The 21,289-nt window shown below is 38.6% G+C and overlaps 1 protein-coding gene across 2 annotated transcripts in view; it reads right to left on the reverse strand.

The window, feature by feature from the left end:
• Positions 1–21,289, reverse strand: part of mettl14 (methyltransferase 14, N6-adenosine-methyltransferase subunit) — an 81,244-nt gene that overhangs the window by 32,749 nt on the left and 27,206 nt on the right. The window contains exons 2-4 of one of the 2 annotated variants that reach the window (XM_059988770.1): positions 8,069–8,157; positions 2,311–2,325; positions 1,643–1,730 (exon numbers count right to left, since the gene is read on the reverse strand). In XM_059988770.1, coding sequence (XP_059844753.1) covers positions 1,643–1,730; positions 2,311–2,325; positions 8,069–8,157 — 192 coding nt within the window. The remainder of the gene's footprint in view (positions 1–1,642; positions 1,731–2,310; positions 2,326–8,068; positions 8,158–21,289) is intronic. The other variant, XM_059988771.1, reaches the window with a different exon arrangement.

Consider the following 21,289-nt stretch of genomic DNA (forward strand, 5'->3'; position numbering starts at 1 on the left):
CTGTTAATAGGCAGATGGTAGTAAGAATATGGTTCCAAAACAAAATACTAGTAGAAGGGAGAATGAAATTAAATAGTCAGCAATTTGCCTTGATCATGTCTACCGTGTTATAAAATGCTATGAATTCAAGTCAAAACATTTAATGAGACAACCAAGTGCTTTTGGATTACAAGACAGGCCTAACAAGCATTTCCTCAAATCACTATATAAAGCAACTTCTAGTTAGTAATAATCAAAACAGCAGATGATGGAAATCTGAAATAAAAAAACAAAGTCATAGATTTAACAGATCAGTCACATTTGAGGTCTCTTTCAAGAAAATGATATCTAACCAGCTGAATATTTCCACGATTTTCAGTTTTTACATCAAACTTCCAATAAACTGCTGTTACAATTAAACATCAAAATTAAATCAAGTTATCACCAAGAATAATTCCTCTGATACAAATGCATACTTCAAATACATTTTCTAAAATATAAGTTATTCAAACTTGGACCAAACATTAAGTAAATTCAACTTTCCCTTAAAACTTAGCAAAATGTGCAATTGCAATTTACAAAAAAATCATATGGAAGATTAAATTTCATACATTAAAACAATTCCAATACCAGTAAACTGGACTCTCTACTTCCAACAACATTAACTTAATGTTTATATTAACTCAACATTAATGTTTTTGAAGGCACGCCCACGATTTCCAATGAAACCAAGTTACAAACGGCTTCACTGGAAGTACAGTCGGCCTTCCTTATCCGCGGAGGATTGGTTCCGAGACCCCCACGGATACCAAAAAACACAGATGCTCAAGTCCCTTATTTAATCTGGCTCAGTGCGGTGGTCTTTAGGACACAGCGGAACCCCAGACTTTATTTAACATACTTAGTGCGGTGGACATTAGGACCTGGCGGTGCAGCTCTGAATCCGCGGTGTTTCTGTTCATGAAAATAATCACGATCACAATTGAAAATAAGGTGAAGTAACAAAGCGATCGGAAAGAGGTGAAATGCCATCAGTCATTGGAAAAGTGTTCGGCAACAGTCGGTCAAAGATCAGAACAATTTTAATGGAGCATGTGAAAGGCCCTGCCCCAATGAAAGCTACAATTATTACTAAGCAACGCAGTGGTTTAATTATTGAAATACGTATGTTTCTTAAGTGTTTTATGTGAATAGAAAGGTAAAATATGTACTATATACTAAGAAAAACGTTTGACTAACTGATGCTAAATAATACCAGATGTACCTGTTCCGACTTCAAATCCAACTTAAAGACGGATTCAGGAACAGAACTTGTTCATAACCCAGGGACTGCCTGTACTTTTACAATACTTACAATACCTAATACAATGTGAATGCTATGTAAATAGTTGTTATACTGTATTGTTTAGGGAATAATGACAAGAAAAATATAGTTTGTACATGCTCAAACAACGAGTGCTGGAGAGAGAACTTCAAGGTTTTCCCGATCCGCAGTTGGTTGAATCCACTCATGTGGAATCCGCGGATACGGAGGGCCGACTGTACTTCCAAGATTTTCTTTCTTAAAAAATATATGATAAGCTAGATAAAAGAAAATGATAAGCATACATCTCTATTTTTCCTGAGGATGACTAAACACAAAAGCACGGTATAACATTATTACTTTGTATTCTTCAAATTCTTCTTCAATGGCTTCCCCTTCTTCTGGCAGCTTCCGCTTCGTAATTGAGGCAGATGTGTCATATGTTGCCCTGGAATCATCAAGCAAAATATTGATTTATTTTTAAAAAGGCATGACCTCCACAAAATAACAATAGATGTAAGAATATTTCTCTTACATGCACATGCAAAATATACAGCAAAAATATTATGTAAACAATCGAAAAGTTATTCTGGCCATCTCCAAATTATCCTTCTTAGCCCTCCCATTCCATGAATTAATTTACACAGATATATATTACATTCTGCAAGTTAATGATGCTGGCAGAACAAGATAATTTGGCTACATTAAATTATTAAGTTTACACTACTGGTTATAAATGGAGCTTTAATATGGAATACGAAACTTGAAACCAAATGCAAGGAGGAAATAGAGGATGGGTTGGAATCTCATAATACTATGTTTGAATTAAAATGCAAATACCCTTGTTCTTTTTAAAAATACTATCATAATTGAAAAGGTTATAGAAGTGTGTCCAACTAAAGCTCTCTCTCAAATTGGTTGTGGAATTTTAGCACATGACCCCATTTGCAGGAGGAATGTACCAATATTAAAGCTGCATTCTCCATGAAATCTTTGGAGAAATATTTTTTTCTTTTAAAAGTACTCACCAGAATAGTCTGCTCCTTTAAAAAAAAGGAAACAAAAACGCATCATCATCTAAAATTGTTGTGCTTTGATTAAAAAGGACTTTACTAACTAAAACTTGCAGCTAGTAGATTCATGGATGTCTGCATCTGAATTGCCCCATTCATTTCAGTTTACATATTTTTGATGCTTAATATAATCCCAAATCTTAATGAAGTGATTAAGCATTTTACGTATACAAAAAAACTGATGGTGATAGGACTGCACTGAATTGTACCAAAAGAATCACAAAACAGCACAAATTTTGATTACATTCACTGCAACTCGTAAAAAAGTTCTTTTGAGTATCATGGTTATCTACAAAACATGCCATTTCCCATGGTAAGGGATTTAAAAAAACAGGAAAATGCAATATTATTTCTCCAAAACAGCAATGGGTGCACTGTAGTTTAACTGATGTAGTTTTAAAACCTTATCAAATACTAATGAAAATTTAGAATGGAAGAGACAAAAATATTCGCTAGAAAATAAAGTCTTCTGAATGTTTGCAGAAAAAAAATGCTTTAGTAGAACATCTTAATAGGACATCATCTTAAGACCGTGTCTTATGAAGCAAAGATATTTCTGATGGAGCTTAAGGTAAAGGGGAAAGAGGAATAGAGCATTTCCTAAATAGCACTTTGAGAGCTTATTTGTTGACAGTGGAGATCTACAATCTATTATCAGTTTAGGTAAAACAAGACGTAATAAAATTCATGTTTATAGAGTTGTTAACCTATGGGGTAGTAATAGTCAATGTACTATTCTGTTATTAAATGGATCACTGCTTTACCAAAACTTAGTTGCATTGATTCCCTAACAGAACAATCCCCATTTCAAACACACTGGATTGTAACCTAAATATCTACAGGATATCTAAAGGATCCTAAATGTTGCACAGGTCAGTGAAGATCCAAACTTAATCAAGTAAATTCTGTGAACAATGGTTGCAGCTCCACTGAAAATAAAGGACCAGATTGAAAAGCTCAGGATGTCGTGGCCAGATGCAAGGGTTGGGCCATGTTCAGCTTGCTGCTTGGTGATGTTTACTCAAATCTGCACTGAACTTGTGCTGTGGCATGCAACTAATGGGCTCCTGGATCTGTGAATGGCTTTGAGGCTGCGAACTTCATTTCTGAATGTTATTTGCTTTAATTTTTATTGTTTGTACAATTTATTTTTTCACATTGGGTATCTGATGGTCTTTTTAATGGGTTCTACTGTGTTTCTTTGATTTGTTGCTGCCTGTAAGGAGATGAATCTCAAGGCTATATATAGTATACATACTTTGACAACAAGTGCACTTTGAACTTGAATAAACATAAAACTGTAATAAAATTACATGGAAACAAATTTTGCAAAAATGCTTTTTGCTCATTTGGACTTCTGCAAATTCCTGTGGTCAAAACCAGTAGTCCCCAATCACCAGGCCGCAAGGAAACGATATGAGTCAGCTGCACCTTTCCTCATTCCCTGTCATGCCCACTGTTGAACTTGAACACATGCGAGGTCATTACGCATGTGAAGTCATTACCCACGTGAGGTTATCAGTCGCCTAAACGCAGTGATGCCCTCGCGCCAGGGATCACTGGTTGACCTCGGGTAACCGGCCACCTAACGCGGCTGGCGAGAAGTGCCATTGCTACTGGCCTGGAGTGCGGAGAGATGGGCGCCGTCTCTAAACCTGTTTACCGCACCGAATGTTCATGGGGAACCCAGTGCTAAAATATTTGCAGACGACCTAATTTGGGCTCACGGTTTCATAAGTAGCAGAGCAGCTACCTCACTGCGATCTACTCAAAGTCATCCCTCAAGCCAAACTTTCATCGGCCAATAAATCCTACCTACCTACGGGGGGGGGGGGGGCGAGTGCCCTGCTGCACTCCTTGCTCGGTTGGTCAGTCTCTCCAGACTGCGACTGCCCCGGCCCCCCGGTACCGGGACCTCTGGCCCTTACCTTGTCCTCTCACTGGTGTGTTGCAATTTTTAAAGTTCATATGAGGAAAATATGTGCTGTGTGTTTAATATCCAAACGTTACTTAAAACGCTATGATGCTATGACTTATAAGTGAGTTATAATTTATTTATCACTATATTCATGAGAGGAAAATATGTGCTGTGTTTAATACTAAATTTGTTAAACCTTTTTAGAAAAGTTGAGCGCATCAGCCACTTATAAGTGACTTATAGTTGACTTATCACCTATATTCCAATCATGATTAACACCCCCACCCACCTCCCACACATCAGCTGGTCCGCAAGAATATTGTCAATATTCAACTGATCAACAGTACAAAAAAGCTTGGTGACCCCTGGTCAAAACCACCGCATTATATCAAGTCGCACATTAGGATTCAACAGCAATTTTGTTGATTTGATCCCATGTATACAAGATTGGAACAATAATTCAGTACACCAGTTATGTGCTATGCCTTTTGACTTGTTTAATCATTGATTCTTCTCCAGGGAAAGACTGAAACACTAGTTATTTTGCAATATTTCAGATAAATTTTAGAATCTTCCCACAGACTAAACCCTACATTACATATTTAATTTGGGAAAATATTCTAAAGCAGTTTGGTTGGATTGCTATGTAACTACTGTGAAATAATCAATTTTATCCAAAAGATATGTGTAGCTTCACTGAAGCACAAAAAGGAAGTGCATTATGTGTCAAGCATTTTGTATTTTAATGTTAAGATATTAAACACTGTGATGAGAAGTACAAGCCAAGTCCTCATATTTGAACAGCTAGTCATAAGGTTAGTTGTAAAATACAACCCATCAACTTTAAATGGCTTTCTATCATACAAATTTTCCACAAAGCTGATTACATACTTCAGGCTGTTAAAAGCAGTTTTTAAACTCAGTATTATAACAACTTTATAATAACAAGTAATAACAACAAGTAATTATGAACATTCTAAATGGCATATTTTCAATAATTTTAGATTCAAATATATTGTAAAGGGATCCAAACCCAACACTAAGCTAAACATGGAAAAAGATGTTCACAAGCTGGTTATAGGGACAGGAGTAGAATTAAGAGCTATTCTGATTACAGACAGAATTAGTTTTTAAAACTCCTTTAATAATGGAGTATTTGGCAATAATCACTCAAACTATAAAGAGAAATCCATTTTGTAGTGGCAGGATTTGCTAACACCATCATGAAATTGTTAACACTTCAGTGCAGCTTATTTCCATCAGCTCTTTACACCAAACCAAGTGCTTACCAGCTTCATGTTATAAGCAATTTTGATTTATACCTTTTCTTCACTCTGTTCAATCTCTATGCATCTAAAAACAGATAGTTTGCAATTATAAAAATACTCATCTAAACTATAAATGAGTAAAGTTCTGAAGCTACCATATTACTCCAAGAATTAAAGACCAACAGGCCAGCTTAGCATTTCAATTTTTCTTGGTCAACCCACTTTCCGTGTGCTCTGTAGGAACAAGATTTCTTAAAGAAACAGGGCTTAATGCAATCATTTGTGAGATCAAGCACGTAATAGTGCATATCTGTTTTTCTATGAATGGAAAGGAAAAGATTTTCCCTTATTTATTCCAATATGGCCTTTAACCCACCTAGTCAAAAATATTCCTTGTAGATTTTAAGGACTCTTCATTTTATGCTGGGCTACACTCATAATGTCACTATGTCACAGGAGAGGAAAATTAGAAGAACTAACTGGCCATAATTCAACTTAAGATTGCTAGCCTTATTAATGACATTGCTATAAGAGTACAAAAAAAATTAACTTCTATTCATATTACTGCAGTATAGCAATGTCATTAATAAGGCTAGCAATCTTAAGTTGAATTATGGCCAGTTAGTCTGAGTCACAACAGGAAAAAGAACATTCTATTTTGTTCAAGTCAGCTCTGACTGCACAGCACAATTCAACACAGAATTGCTGCAAAAGCAATTTTACTGTGTCATCACATAACACTGGGGCTGAGAATATTACATCAGTCCTAACTATTATGAATACAATGTTATTCAATTTTCAGCTACCTAATGAAAATTTTGCACTTTATTTGATGAAATAGCTCAGATGCAGAAAGATATGGCACAGTTTTAAGGTGCTTGGAAATAGCTAGAGGAGATGTCAGGGTAAATTTTTTTAAACACACAGAGAGTGGCTAGTGTGTGGAATGGGCTGCCGGCAACAGTGGTGGAGGTGGATACAATAGGGTCTTTTAAGAGACTCCTGGACAGGTACATGGAGCTCAAAAAAATAGAGGGCTATAACCCTAGGTAATTTCTAAGGTAAGGACATGTTCCGCACAGCTTTGTGGGTCGAAGGGCCTGTACTGTGCTGTAGGTTTTCTATGTTCTATGAAATTACAACACACTCAGTTTACCCATTTAGAACTTACGCAGTTACTCAATCAAGAAACAGATGAGATTTGATATATATAGCCAGTTTCATCAAAGTAAAAGTTGATCTCACTTTTACTATTCCTAAACTTGTCACTATAAAAACAAAGTTCTGTTTAATAGTAATCTTCTTTAATGTTGCATGGATTTAATGTCATTGCAGAACAACGAAATATTGAACATACATAAATAAGATTGGAATAGAAGCAAACGCACAGGAGACCACAATATATTGTGGAGGGGCACCATCAGCAATAGTGTTTTTTGGTAATTGATCCAGATTTTGAAACTAACAGATAGGCTGAATCTAATTTTCATACACGAGATATTGAAATTTTTGATTCAATCAACTCACAAGACACTTTTTTCTGTTGATGATGCTTCTTAATTCTTAAAACAGAAGAATTTGCTGTTTAGATAGCTGTAATACTGGTTTAGAATCCCAATTTAAAATGAAACATATGGCAGATGATGCGCAATTCTGCAACCATCACATTTCACAAATTTACCCAGTAGCAAGCTTAGATAAACATGAAAGTGAGATTCACAGTGATACCAATGCACAAAGTTTGTACATAAATCAATAAAAGTGGGATTGGAAATTGCTAAATAGTTATAAACTGAATATTCTTTGATGACAAAGAACAAGCACAGACATCTTGGGAGCAGAGCTTTTCAGCATAAACAAGTACAGATTAAAAGTTGTTCAGCATTTGGAAAGAAACAATATCTGAAAATTTAACAAAAGAGTTCAAAGGATCTTTTGAGTATGTAGTCAATCTGATCTAGGCTTTAAAACTGTAACATTATCAAGTTACAAAGTCAGTCTTGCCCCAATGTATACAAGAGATTGATGTCAAGTGTAAAACTTTGTACACTTTTGCCAGACCCAAAACAGATAAATTCATATTTCATATACAAAAGGAAAATTCTACAGCGCATTAGCTTTTTAAAACTGAGTGGAGTATAATAGAATATATTGAATAAATAACAATAAGATATTGTATTATGGGATACAGATTTATACATACAATTCTTCTTTTGCTCAGTTGGAGATTCCATGCTTGAGGCTGATGGTATATGCAAAGAAGAGATTGTTCTATGACGTCTCTGAAGAGCAACTTCAAGCAACGATTTCAACAAAGTTGTTGGCTTAATAACATTATAATTTTTAAAAAACTATAAATAAACAAAAAGTCTATGCATTACAGGCAAAATTTGTATAGGAATACCTCTTTTGATAATAAATAAATCTTTGAACCTTTAGTAGTGAACACCCTATTAACTGTAATCTAAATATCTTATCAAGAAACCTAATCCAGAAAGATTCAGCAAACAGTTGCCTTCCTACTAACCTGCAAGTTTCCCTGGTTTCAGCAATCTCCCTCTGTTCTTCTTTGCTGTTCAAAACTGCCCCAATGTTATCTGCACTTTCAGCTCCTAGCTAAGGAGGGGAAAAAAGCTGTGTATTAGTTAAGCTACATAAGAAAAGTTAATTCAGCAAAATATTGTTAGAAAAGTAAAATTGCAATGATTTATTGTTTTAATGCCTTTAAAAGAATCAGCTGTAATTGTGCAAAAATATGAATTTTACCATATTTTACTTTCACACTAGGTGTTCCTAACAGGTAAAAATGCCTTTAAAAGTCAACACTAATATAATAAAATAGATTTTAAGAAATCTTAGAACAATCTGCATTGAATACACACAACTCCATTACAGACAAGATTATCAAGAGATTCTCCCAATAGTGGTGGAATCCAAAGTTCAGGGGATAAGCCTGGCAAACACTTAAACTGAAAACAATGTCTGCAGCAGCAGAAAAACTACCACATTAAGTGTTCCTGCCCCACCAGGTCCATTTTTATACTTACAAGAGGAATACTTTGTCAAGGTGTTGAGGATACTCAAACATACTGGCAACAGTGGACAAATTTTTAAGATGGGTGTAACCTATTCCAAGAAGGAAAGCCACTGCCACAAACACAGCAGAAACTCTAATCAAGAACTATATTCCGAGATGGAAGTGCCATGTCTCATCGACTCTGACTAAGGAACACATTTCGCTCAAAGTATTTGTCAGAAATTGTGTTGACTGATGAACATTGAATTTCATTGTCCAGAATCATCAAGACAAATCAAATTAATGCTATCATCAAACAATGACTAAGTATAATGAGAAAGACATACCTGGCCTAAGGCTCTTCCTATGGTCTTACAAGTAGCATCAGAACAACCCCCCAAATAAAAGTAAATAAATTACACCCATTCAAAGTGGTAATAGGACATCCTGTGTCACTACCAGGAGCTCTCAATTCCAGAGAGGATGATATACACAATCTAGCAGACAGATAACTATTGTGTGAGATTAACCCAAGTTGTACAGTCGGCTTCTAAAAGTGTTTCTAAACACTTGGATTGATCCAGCAGGAGGAAGACACACCCTGATTCCTGGGATAAGGATCCACTGAAAGCTCGATGGGAAGGTCCTTATCAAGTGCTGGTAATTACCAAATCGGTGGTAAAAGTAGAAACTAAAAGCAAGTGGATACATGCCAGTCACTGCAAGCAAGCTTAAGTGGTAAGGACGAGGACAAAAAGCTCTGCAGTTAATGTGCTAGCAACCTTTTGGCCACAGTGCCCACACTACTGGGCGACAGTAAGTAAACTATTAATCACTAGAAGACTTCAAGGAAGTTAACAACTACTGGACATTATGAAGTTTATTCTAATAGTATTAGTTGTTTTATTTTTGCCAATTTTCCCTATTCATAATGGGCCAGATGAGGTAACTCAATGTATCACATGAACTCGCTAATACTGTTCTCTCTAGCTATTGGGTATTTCAATATATACAACAAACTTCAAAATAATCACCAGTGCTTGGCATTCCTGCAGATCTAGAACAATCATGCTTTCTTTATTAAACATTCCAGCAATGGCAATGTTCACATTATGGCTATGATCCATTATTCTCAAGGGAGATATAAATATATGATCATCATGCCCTCACAAATCATTTTAAACTGGATCATTTATGTAAATATAATCAGCATAATTTAGGGAATATCATATCTAACCCAAATCCTGTCTCATCCAGAGATATATCCACATCTAATGTTCATGACAAAGCTACAAAATCTTCTCATGTATTCACCATAAAAGCTATCTTTTGTTTAACCTCAAAAGGTAACATTCCAGTTCATGCTTAATGGTATTGGCCCAAAACATAAAAAGGTTGGGAACCCTTGCATTTGGTGTTCTCTTTGTAGTTACAGACAAGAAGCTTTATACTTATACACCTGATGAGTCTGAAGGCATATCCAATTTGGCTATAATATTTGTAAAGAAGCAGCTGAAATACATCAATGTGATGGATGGGATTTCTTTGATTGGATTCATTCAAGTCTCGGAAGCCTGCCTTACTAAATATTATGAGTTGTAGCAATGTACTACATACAGAGCTAGAGACGACATGCAGTCAGTAAGTCATTTTGAGACTAGTTTATTCAAACTTTGCAGCACTGGCATTTAATCCCTCGCGCCCACCCTCTCCAGGCAGAAATGATGGCAGAGGTGCATTACCAAAGTCTCCCCCCCGCGCACTGGCTACTTGTGAGTCGGTTCGCCTGCGCAGAAAGTGGGTCGCCACATAACACCTCTCCAGAACCGGCGATACACCCCCCCCATGTCCATAGTCTGGATCAGCCTCTGTTTGGGAGGTCTGCCTCCGCCTGAACCTCGACCGGCTGCGCCAAGTCCACATGGACTGGTTTGAGTCAGTCCACCGTGAAAACCTCCTCTTTCCCCCCAATGTCCAGAACGTACATGGACCCGTTGTTGTTGATCACCTTGTACGGCCGCTGTACTGGTGCCCAGTGTCCGCCCCTTCATACAAACACAAACTTACAGTTCTGCAGGTCTTTGCGTACATGGGATGGGGTCCGTCCGTGATGTAAAGTTGGTACAGTGGCCAGGTTGTCGAGCCTCTCGCGTAGTCTGTCCAGGACTGCTGCAGGTTCTTCCTCTTGCCCCCTTGGTGCTGGTATGAACTCTCCTGGGATGACCAGGGGTGCGCCGTACACCAACTCGGCCGATGAGGCATGCAGATCCTCTTTGGGCACTGTGCGAATTCCAAGCAGGACCCAGGGAAGCTCGTCCACCCAGTTAGGTCCTCTCAGGCGGGCCATGAGAGCCGACTTCAAGTGATGGTGGAAGTGTTCCACTAGTCTTTTTGACTGTGAGTGGTAGGCAGTAGTGTGGTGTAGCTGCGTTCCCAACAGGCTGGCCACAGCCGACCACAAGCTGGAGTGAACTGCGCAGCTCTGTTGGAGGTAATGTGGGTCAGTACCCCGAAGCGTGCTACCCAGGTTGCAATCAGTGTTCGGGAGCAGGAATCGGCAGATATGTTGGTGAGCGGGACCGCCACTGGCCACCTCGTGAACCGGTCTACCAAGTTAGGAGGTACTGCGCTCCTCAGGACACTGGTAGGGGGCCCACAATATCCACATGAATGTGGTTGAACCTCCGGTGGATGGGTTTGAACAGCTGCGGCGGGGCTTTAGTGTGCCGCTGCACCTTGGCTGTTTGGCACTGCGCGCACGTTCTGGCCCATTCACTGACCTGCTTGCGAAGTCTATGCCACGCAAACTTGCTGGAGACCAGACGGACGGTAGTCCTGATAGATGGGAGCACCAAACCGTGTATGGAGTCGAAAACTCGCCACCTCCAGGCTGCCGGGACAATGGGGCGAGGTTGGCCGGTAGCCACGACGCACAGGAGGGTCCTCTCACCTGGGCTTACGAGAAAGTCCTGCAGCTGCAAACCTGAGACTGCGGTCCTGTAGCTGTGCATCTTGTCGTCTGCCCGCTGCACCTCCCCCAGTGCTGCATAGTCCACCCCCAGGGACAGGGCCTGGACAGCTGGTCTGGAGGGTGCATCCGCCACGACATTGTCCTTTCCCGAGACATGCTGGATGTCCATCGTGTACTCGGAGATGTAGGACAGATGTCTTTGCTGGTGAGCCAACCAGGGATCAGACACCTTCGTGAATACGAAGATCAATGGTTTGTGGTCCGTGAACGTGGTGAACCTTCTAAGAAGTACCTGAAATGCCGGATTGCCAGATACAGTGCCAACAGCTCCCAGTCGAAAGCACCGTACTTGAGTTTGGGTGGTCGAAGGTGCTTGCTGAAGAACGCCAAGGGTTGCCAGCGCCCCTCGATGAGCTGCTCCAGCACCCCACCGACTGCTGTGTCGGATGTGTCCACCATGAGTGCGGTGGGAACGTCCATTCTGGGGTGCACCAGCATCGCGGCATCTGCCAAGGCTTTCTTGGCTTTGACAAAAACATTATCCGCGGCCTCCTCGTCCCAAGTAATGTCCTTGCCTTTACCCAACATCAGGGTGTACAAAGGGCGCATGATACGGGCTGCTGAGGGGAGGAAACGAAGGTAGAAGTTCACCATACCAACGAACTCCTGCAGGCCTTTGACTGTGTTGGGCCGGGCAAAGTGGCGGATCACGTCTACCTTGGCGGGCAGAGGTGTTGCCCCGTCTTTGGTAATCCTGTGGCTCGAGACCGAACTGGCATTTGGCCAGGTTGATCATGAGGCCGAAATCACTCAGGCGGGAGTAGAGCTGGCGGAGGTGGGACAAGATGCTCCTGGCGACTACTGCTGGCTATAAGGATGTCACAAAGATCAACGCAAAGTCCAGGTCGTGTCCCACCGCATCCATTAGCCGCTGGAACGTCTGTGCGGCATTCTTTTTTTTAAAACTTTATTGAGTTTTCAAATAATTACAGCAAGAAAACAATTTTTTAAAAATATACCCTTCCCCCCCCTCCCCCCAACATCCCTATAGAAAAGAAAGAAAGGAAGAAAGAAAGAGTGACTGGATATTGGAAGATCCCCACATGCTCCATGGAGTTCGTAATAATTTTAGTATATATATTTATTTCTTTCCCCAAATAACCAATTATTTTATCTTCGGAGCACCTATATATTTAATCCTGTCTTTTGTAAATAAGGGCGCCAAATTTTCAAAAATGTTTCATATTTATCTCTTAAATTATAAGTAATTTTTTCAAGTGGAATACAGCTGGAAATTTCATTCTTCCAACGATCTATACTTAAGTATGCATCTGATTTCCAAGTAACTGCAATAGCCTTTTTGGCTACTGCCAGTGCAATTTTTATAACTTCTTTCTGATATTTATTCAATTTGGGTTTCGATTTTATCCCTTCAATATTGCCTAATAAAAATAATATTGGATAATGTGAAAGTTGTGTTCCAATAAAACTCTTAAATATGTCCAAAAAGGTTGAATTTTAGAACAAGACCAAGTAGAATGTAAAAAAGTACCAATTTCTTGGTTACATCGGAAACACTAATCGGATAAATTTGGATTTAATTAATTTCTTTTTGTGGTGTAATATATAATTGATGTAAAAAATTATATTGCACTAATCTTAACCGGACATTTATTGTATTTGTCATACTATCAAGACATAGTCCTGACCAATTTGTTTCTTCAATTTTAATATTCAAGTCACTTTCCCATTTTTGTCTTGACTTATGGACTTCTTGTTTAATTGCCTGTTTTTGAATCATGCAAGAAATAAATTTTTTAGTTTTTCCTTTCTGAATTAAAGTTTATATTTCATTCGATTTCGGCAATAACATTGTTTGACCTAATTTTTCTCTTAAATAAGCCCTTAATTGGAAGTAACAAAAAAGAGTGTTGTTTGATACTTTATATTTATTTTTTAATTGATCAAATAACATTAATATACTTCCTTCAAAACAATCTCCTATATATCTAATCCCTTTTTGAAACCAATTATATAAAAGCTGATTATCCATTGTAAAAGGAATAAGTCTATTTTGAATTAAAGATCTCTTTGCTAATAAAGATTTCTTTGTCTCATCATCAACATTTACCTTATTTCATAAGTCAATCAAATGTTTTAATATAGGAGATTCTTTCTTTTCCCGTATCCATTTAGATTCCCATTTATATATAAAATCTTCTGGTGTATTTTCTCCTATTTTATCTAGTTCTATTCTAATCCATGCCGGTCTATCTTTCTCAAAAAAAAAATGCAATAAATCTAAGTTGATTTGCTTTATAATAATTCTTAAAATTTGGAAGTTGTAACCCTCCTAGATCAAATTTCCATGTCAATTTTTCCAACGATATTCTTGACATCTTACCTTTCCAAAGAAACTTCCTCACATATTTATTTAACTCTTGAAAAAACTTCTGGGGTAGTTGCATTGGTAGTGATTAAAATAAGTATTGTAGTCTAGGGAATATATTCATTTTTATGGTATTTACTCTACCTACTAATGCTATTGGTAATATCATCCATTTATCAAGATCTTCTTGAATTTTTTTCAATAATGGTACGTCATTTAATTTATATAAGTTCTTTATAACATCATCAACTATTATACCAAATATTTTATACCATTTGCCGGCCATCTAAATTGAGTTATTAATCGACATTGACTATAATCTACTTTAGTAAGAGGTAAAATTTCACTTTTATCCCAATTTATTTTATAACCTGATATTTTCCCATATTCTTCTAATCTATAGGATAACTTACGCAACGTGTGCAATGGGTTTGTTAAATAAAGCAGAACATCATCAGCAAATAAGCTAATCTTGTATTCTTCCTGATTAACTCTGAAACCCTTAATATCTGGGTCCATTCTAATTAATACAGCTAATGGTTCTATCACCAACACAAATAAAGCAGGTGATAATGGACAACCTTGCCTAGTTGACCTTGTTAACTGAAATGGTGTTGAAATTTGACCATTTGTCACTACTTTAGCTTTGGGATTAGTATTTAAGGTTTTAATACATTTTATAAAAAGATACCCCTAATCCATATTTTTCCAATACCTTAAATAAAAAATCCCCTTCCAATCTATCAAATGCTTTTTCTGCATCTAAAGCAAATGCCACACTCATTTCCTCCCTTTTTTGTGCCAAATGAATTATACTAAATAACTGAGTTACATTATCTGCCGATGGTCTATTTTTAATAAATCCTATTTGATCCATATGTATTAATTTTGGTATTTAGATAATCTGTTAGATAAGATTTTTGCTATTATTTTATAATCAGTGTTTAATAAAGAAATAGGTCTATATGATGCTGGCTTTAAAAGATCTCTATCTTTTTTTGGCAATACTATTAAAATAGCTGTCGAAAAAGATTCTGGAAGTTTATGTGTTCTTTCCGCTTGATGTATTAACTCCATAAAAGGAGGAATTAATAAATCTTTAAACTTTTTATAAAATTCAGGTGGAAAACCATCTTTTCCTAGAGATTTATTACTTTGAAATGATCCTAGAGCTTCTTCGACCTCTTTCAATGTAAAAGGCTTATCTAATCCCTTCTGTTCTTCCGTATTTAATTTCGGAAGAGTTATTTGTGATAAAAACCTTTCTATCTTGACATTACCATTTTGTGATTCTGATTTATACAACTCAGAATAAAAATTAATAAAAATTTCATTAATTTCTAAAGGTTTATAAGTAATTTTATTTACTCTTGTTTGAATTGCATTTATTGTTTTAGAAGTCTGGTCTGTTTTAACTGCCATGCAAGGACCTTATGTGATCTTTCACCTAGTTCATAATATCTGTTTAGTTCTCATCACTGCTTTTTCTGTTCGATATGTCTGAAGTGTATTATATTGTAACTTCTAATTAATAAGTTGTCTTCGTTTTTCTTCTGTCATTTTTCTAATTTTGTAATCTCTTTTTCCAATTGATCTATTTCTATCATATATTCCTTCTTAATTTTAGAAGTATAACTTATTATCTGACCTCTCGAATATGCCTTCATTGCTTCCCACAATATAAATTTATCATCAACTGAATGTGAATTTGTATCTAAAAAAAACTGAATCTGCTTTTTCATAAAATCACAAAAATCTTGGAAGTTTTAGTAATATTGAATTAAATCTCCATCTATAAATTGATTCCTCTTTAACTATCATTATCATTGTCATTATCAAAGGAGAATGATCTGAGAATATTCTCGCTTTATATTCCATATTTTTCACTCTATCTTGAATATTCGTTGATAATAGGAAAAAATCTATCCTTGAATATGTTTTATGTCTATTTGAATAAAATGAATAATCTCTTTCTTTTGGATTAATTCTTCTCCATATATCAATCAAATTTAAGTCTTTCATCAATGATAGAGTTAATTTTGCTACTTTTGATTTTGTGACAACCTTTGTTGATCTATCTAAAACTGGATCTAGACAAAAATTAAAATCTCCACCTATTAATATTTTGTCATGTGCGTTAGCCAAATTCAAAAATACCTCTTGTATAACTTTTACATCATTTTTATTTGGTGCATAAATATTCATAAGAGTCCATAGTTCTGAAAAAATTTGACAATGTATAATTACATATCTCCCCGCCAAATCAATTAATACGTTTTCTATTTTAATTTGTAAGTTTTTATTAACCAAAATTGCAACTCCTCTCGCCTTTGAATTAAATGAAGCTGCAATAACATTTCCAACCCAGTCTGTTTTTAATTTCTGATGTTCTATGTCTGTTAAATGTGTTTCTTGTAAAAAAGCTATATCTGTTTTCATTTTTTTAAATGTATGTTAAAATTCTTTCTTTTCACCGGTCCATTAAGCCCATTAACATAAAAACTTTAAAAATTCAGTAAATTAGTCATTATTTTTAATTATGTTACTCCAATCTATAATAATACCTAATCTTTCAACTTTCGTGGTATCTTGGGAAATCTTTTTAAAATTCTCCATGTTACTATGTGTGCCCCCACCGATCATCCAGGCAGAAAGATAGAAGAAAAATAGAGTATAAAGAAAAAAACAAAATACCACCCCCTACTAATGTTGAGAAAAAAAAAGGAATACAACATTACCCCCCTCTGTTGTACGGGTCATGGCAATCGCCATGATTACACACGTGAATCCCGTAGTAATCGATTCAAAGCTCCCCAGCCCCCCCGCAACATAAAAAATATATATAAGAAGAAAAAAATACTATTCTCAATTAGTATTTCTGAAATTTGCTTTTCTCCCCTGTATCATCCTTAAATGTCCATCACTTCCATTCACTGTCTCTGTCTTCATCTTTAATCCATTACGCTTGGAAATCTCTATGTGTAATTAGTGAGTAGTTGGAATTTTTTGTGCGAACTCCTCTGCTTCTCGATAATCGGTAAAAAATCTTCTTTTTAACCTCCTTCAAAAAAATTATCAGTGTTGCTGGGTGACGCGTTATAAATTTATAACCCTTTTCCCATAAAACTTTTTCCGCTGGGTTAAATTCCTTCTTTCTCTTCAAAAGGTTATAAATTATATCAGGATAGAAAAGAACTGCCTTCCCTGCTATCATCAATGGCCCGTTTCTCTTTTTGGCACATTGGGCAGACGCCTTCAGGATCTTTTCTTTATCTCGGTATCTTAAGCATTTTATCAAAATTGATCATGGATTTTGATCAGCTTGAGGTCTTGACCTTAAGGCTCTATGAGCCCTTTCAATTTCAATTAGAGTTTCTCCTTCCATTTCAAATTTTTCAGGGATCCATTTTTTAAAAAAAATTATCGGATCTTCTCCTTCTATATCTTCTTGAAGTTCAACAATTTTAATATTGTTTTGTCTACTAAAATTTACAAGCTTATCAATTTTTTCCATAAATTGTTTTCTTTCTGATGTCCAGGCAGTAATATCATCTTCCATTTTATTCATTCTTTCAACCATGTCTTCCGTTGTAGTTTCCAAATCAATAATTCTCTTTTCCATTTTTCCTGTCTTTTTGTCGTTTTATCAAACATAATCTCTATATTTATCTTTTTTTTGATTACTTTTAATGTGTTTAATTTTTCTAATTTACGCATTATTTGCATCAAAGTCTTTTCTATATTTCCAGAAAAACTGTTACCTCCATCTTCGTCTGATTTTTCCAGAGAATCTGAATCTACCTCAGATTCACTTTCACTTTCGGTTTCAATCGTAACTGGGATTTGTAGTTCTGGTTGCTCTCGTTTGCGCATGCTCCTTCCTTCACGTTTGGGCAGTTCTCGTTGGTCTTTTTCTTTAGAAATGGTCGATGTTGCCACAGTTTCCTGTTCTGTATCGCCGGTGGTAAAATGTACCTGAGCCCACAGTTCTTTGGCAGAAGTGGGCCTTGATTCTGTTCCAACTTGCATTGTCTTCACGGTAGTAGTTTTCTTCATCTTCTGTTTGTGAGGCATAACTTGAAACAATCCAGAGTAGTTTATAAGTAACTTTTAGAAAGTATTGACTAACTTTTCTTCACTTAAACATTAATTTATTGATTTTTTACGGGAGAGCTGGGTTCCAGCATCTCGATCTTACGTCATCACGTGACGCCCCCCCTGTACGGCATTCTTCAGGCCGAACGGCATTCGGAGGAACTTGAACAGGCTGATAAGTGCTGTTTTGGGGATGTCTTCAGGATGCACCGGGATTTGATGGTATCCCCGGATGAGGTCTACTTTGGAAAATATTCTTGCCCCATGCAGGTTTGCTGCAAAGTCCTGTATGTGCGGCACGGGGTAGTGGTCTGGAGTTGTAGCCTCATTCAGTCTGCGGTAGTCGCCGCATGGTCTCCAACCCCCAACTGCTTTAGGCACCATGTGCAGGGGAGAGGCCCATGGGCTGTCTGACCTCCGCACGATCCCGAATTCCTCCATCCTCTTGAACTCCTCCTTCGCCAGGTGGAGCTTTTATGGAGGAAGCCTTCATGCACGGGCGTGGAGGGGTGGTCCCTTGGTCGGGATGTGGTGCTGAACCCCATGTCTGGGCATGGCTGCTATGAACTGCGGTGCCAGAATCGATGGAAAGTCTGCCAGGATTCTGGTGAATTAATTGTCCAACAGGGTAACGGAGTTCAGGTGTGGGGCCGGCAACTTGGCTTCACCCAGGGAGAATGTCTGGAAAGTTTCGGCATGTACCACTTTTTTCCCTTGCAAGTCGACCAGCAGGCTGTGAGCTCGCAAGAAGTCCGCCCCCATAAGTGGTTGGGCCACGGCGGCCAGAGTGAAGTCCCACGTGAACCGGCTGGCGCCGAACTGCAGCGTGTTGCCGTCTGCAGCCCTCAGGGTGGGTCAAGGCTTCCTGTTGCGGGTGTCATACCCCGTCAGGGTCAAGACATTGATTTCCGCTCGGGTGTCAACCAAGAAGCGGTGTCCCAACTGTTTGTCCCAGATGTACATGAGGCTGTCCTGTTGGCCAGCCGCCACAGTCATTAGCAGCAGCTGGCCCTGGCCCTGGCCCTTGCAGGGCGGGCGACAACGGTGGGCTTTTATGCCCCACCGCTGGTGGTAGAAACACCATTGTTCACTGTCCTCCTCACTCCTGCCTCTGTGTTGTGTACGCACCCCTGCTGGACCTAGTCTGGTCCGCTGTTGGGCGTGTGGCCTGGTAATCTGACCGACGGATGCCACGCTCTCTCTCTTGGCTTTCCACAGCACATCTGCCCAGGCCGCCACCTTCCAGGGGTCGCTGAAATCTGCATTAGCCAGCAGCAGATGTATGTCCTCGGGCAGTTGCTCTAGGAAAGCTTGCTCGAACATGAGGCGGAGCTTGTGTCTGTCAGCCAGGGTCAGCATCTCGTTCATCAATGCTGACTGTCTCCCAAACCATCCAGGTGAAGCAGGCGGGCACCCTTCTCATGCCATGAGAGGGCAAAGGTCCCAATGAGCAGCGTTTTGAATGCTTCATATTTGCCTTCTTCCGGAGGCGACTGTATGAAATCCACAACCTGGGCGGCCGTCTCCTGGTCAAGGGTGCTCACCATGTGATAGTAATGCGTGGAATCAGAAGATATCTGCCGAATCTGGAACTGGGCTTCTGCTTCACTAAACCACACACGTGGTCGCAGCGTCCAGAAAGTTGGCAGTTTTAGCGAAACTGCGTGAACAGATGAAGAGTCGGTCATCTTTGGTCCAAATCCCGTTTGGACCGTTGGGGTCACCAATGTAGCGATGTACTACATACAAAGCTAGAGACGACACGCAGTCGGTAAGTCGTTTCGAGTAGTTTATTCAAACTTGGCGGTGCTGGCATTTAATCCCTAGCGCCCGCCCTCTCCGGGCGAAAATGATGTCAGAGGTGCATTAACAAAGTCTCCCCCCGCGCGCTGGCTATTTGTGAGCCGGTTCGCCACAGAATCATATTATTCATACTAATAGGCCTCCACATGATTTACATTTTTTACTCATTTAAAGGTGATCATTAATAGAATAGTTCAAACTCATGTAAGTGTGCCTACTAATCTGCCTAATCATGACATAATCCTATGAATTCATGAAGAATATATATCCTTTGATATTTCATGGGGTGGTAGGGTGGAGATACACCTCTATCAAAGGAGATGTAAGGCACTCCTTCCCTCCACCAGCCTGCAGATCACCCGCAGGCAATGTGTAGCACATACTTGGCCCCCCGCTGATCAGGGTCACGTGAAGCCATGGGAGCTGGTGGTGGATGGTTATGTCTATCACAAGTCCTGATTATGTGACCACCAATGCAAGGCAGACAATCTTTTAACCTACACTCTGTCCGCCAGAGAAAGCAGGATCTCCCGGTGGCCACACATTTTAATTCCACATCCCATTCCCATTTTGAAATGTCAATCCATGGCCTCCTCTACTGTAAAGACGAAGCCACAGTCAGGTTGCAGGAACAACACCTTATATTCTGTCTAGGTAGCCTCTAACCTGATGGCGTGAACATTGATTTCTCTAACTTCCGTTAATGCCCCTCCTCCCCTTCCATCCATTATTTATTTATTATTTTCCCCCTTTTATTTTCTCTCTCTGTGCCTCTCACAATCACTCCTTGCCTGCTCTCCATCTTCCTCTGGTGCTCCCCTCCCCTTTCTTTCTCCCTAGGCCTTCTGACCCATGATCCTCTCCCTTCTCCAGTCTTGTATCCCTTTTGCCAATCAACTTTCCAGTTCTTAGCTTCATCCCACCCCCTCCTGTCTTCTCCTATCATTTCAGATCTCCCCCTCCCACTTTCAAATCTCTTACTATCTCTTCTTTCAGTTAGTCTTGATGAAGGACCGAAATGTCGACTGTACTTCTTCCTATAGATGCTGCCTGGCCTGTTGCATTCCACCAGCATTTTGTGTGCTGCTTGAATCCTTTAAGAGCATTGGTAATGGCTAGCGTTACCCGTCTTGTAAAGACACTGCATAGAAGGCAATGGCAAAGCACTTCTGTACAAAAATTTACCAAGAACAATCATGGTCATAGACCATGATTGCTCATGCCATACAATATGACACATAATGATATTTCATAACAGTTTTTGACTATTTCTTTGCCTCTGAATTTTCAGATGTAATGATTCTGAATGTGATTTAAAATCAAAGGGGAGGGGTTTGTTGGATCTGACTCTTTAATTCTTAGATTAGACTGTTTCAGTGTTATTTTCTAAGGAGTTTAATAATTATCTGCTTTTATTTTAAGTATTCTTGCATACCAGTAACTGCCTAGTATGGTTCCTAGTGGTAACAGCATG

Source organism: Hypanus sabinus, chromosome 14 (assembly GCF_030144855.1).
Source record: "Hypanus sabinus isolate sHypSab1 chromosome 14, sHypSab1.hap1, whole genome shotgun sequence".
NCBI lineage: Eukaryota > Metazoa > Chordata > Chondrichthyes > Myliobatiformes > Dasyatidae > Hypanus > Hypanus sabinus.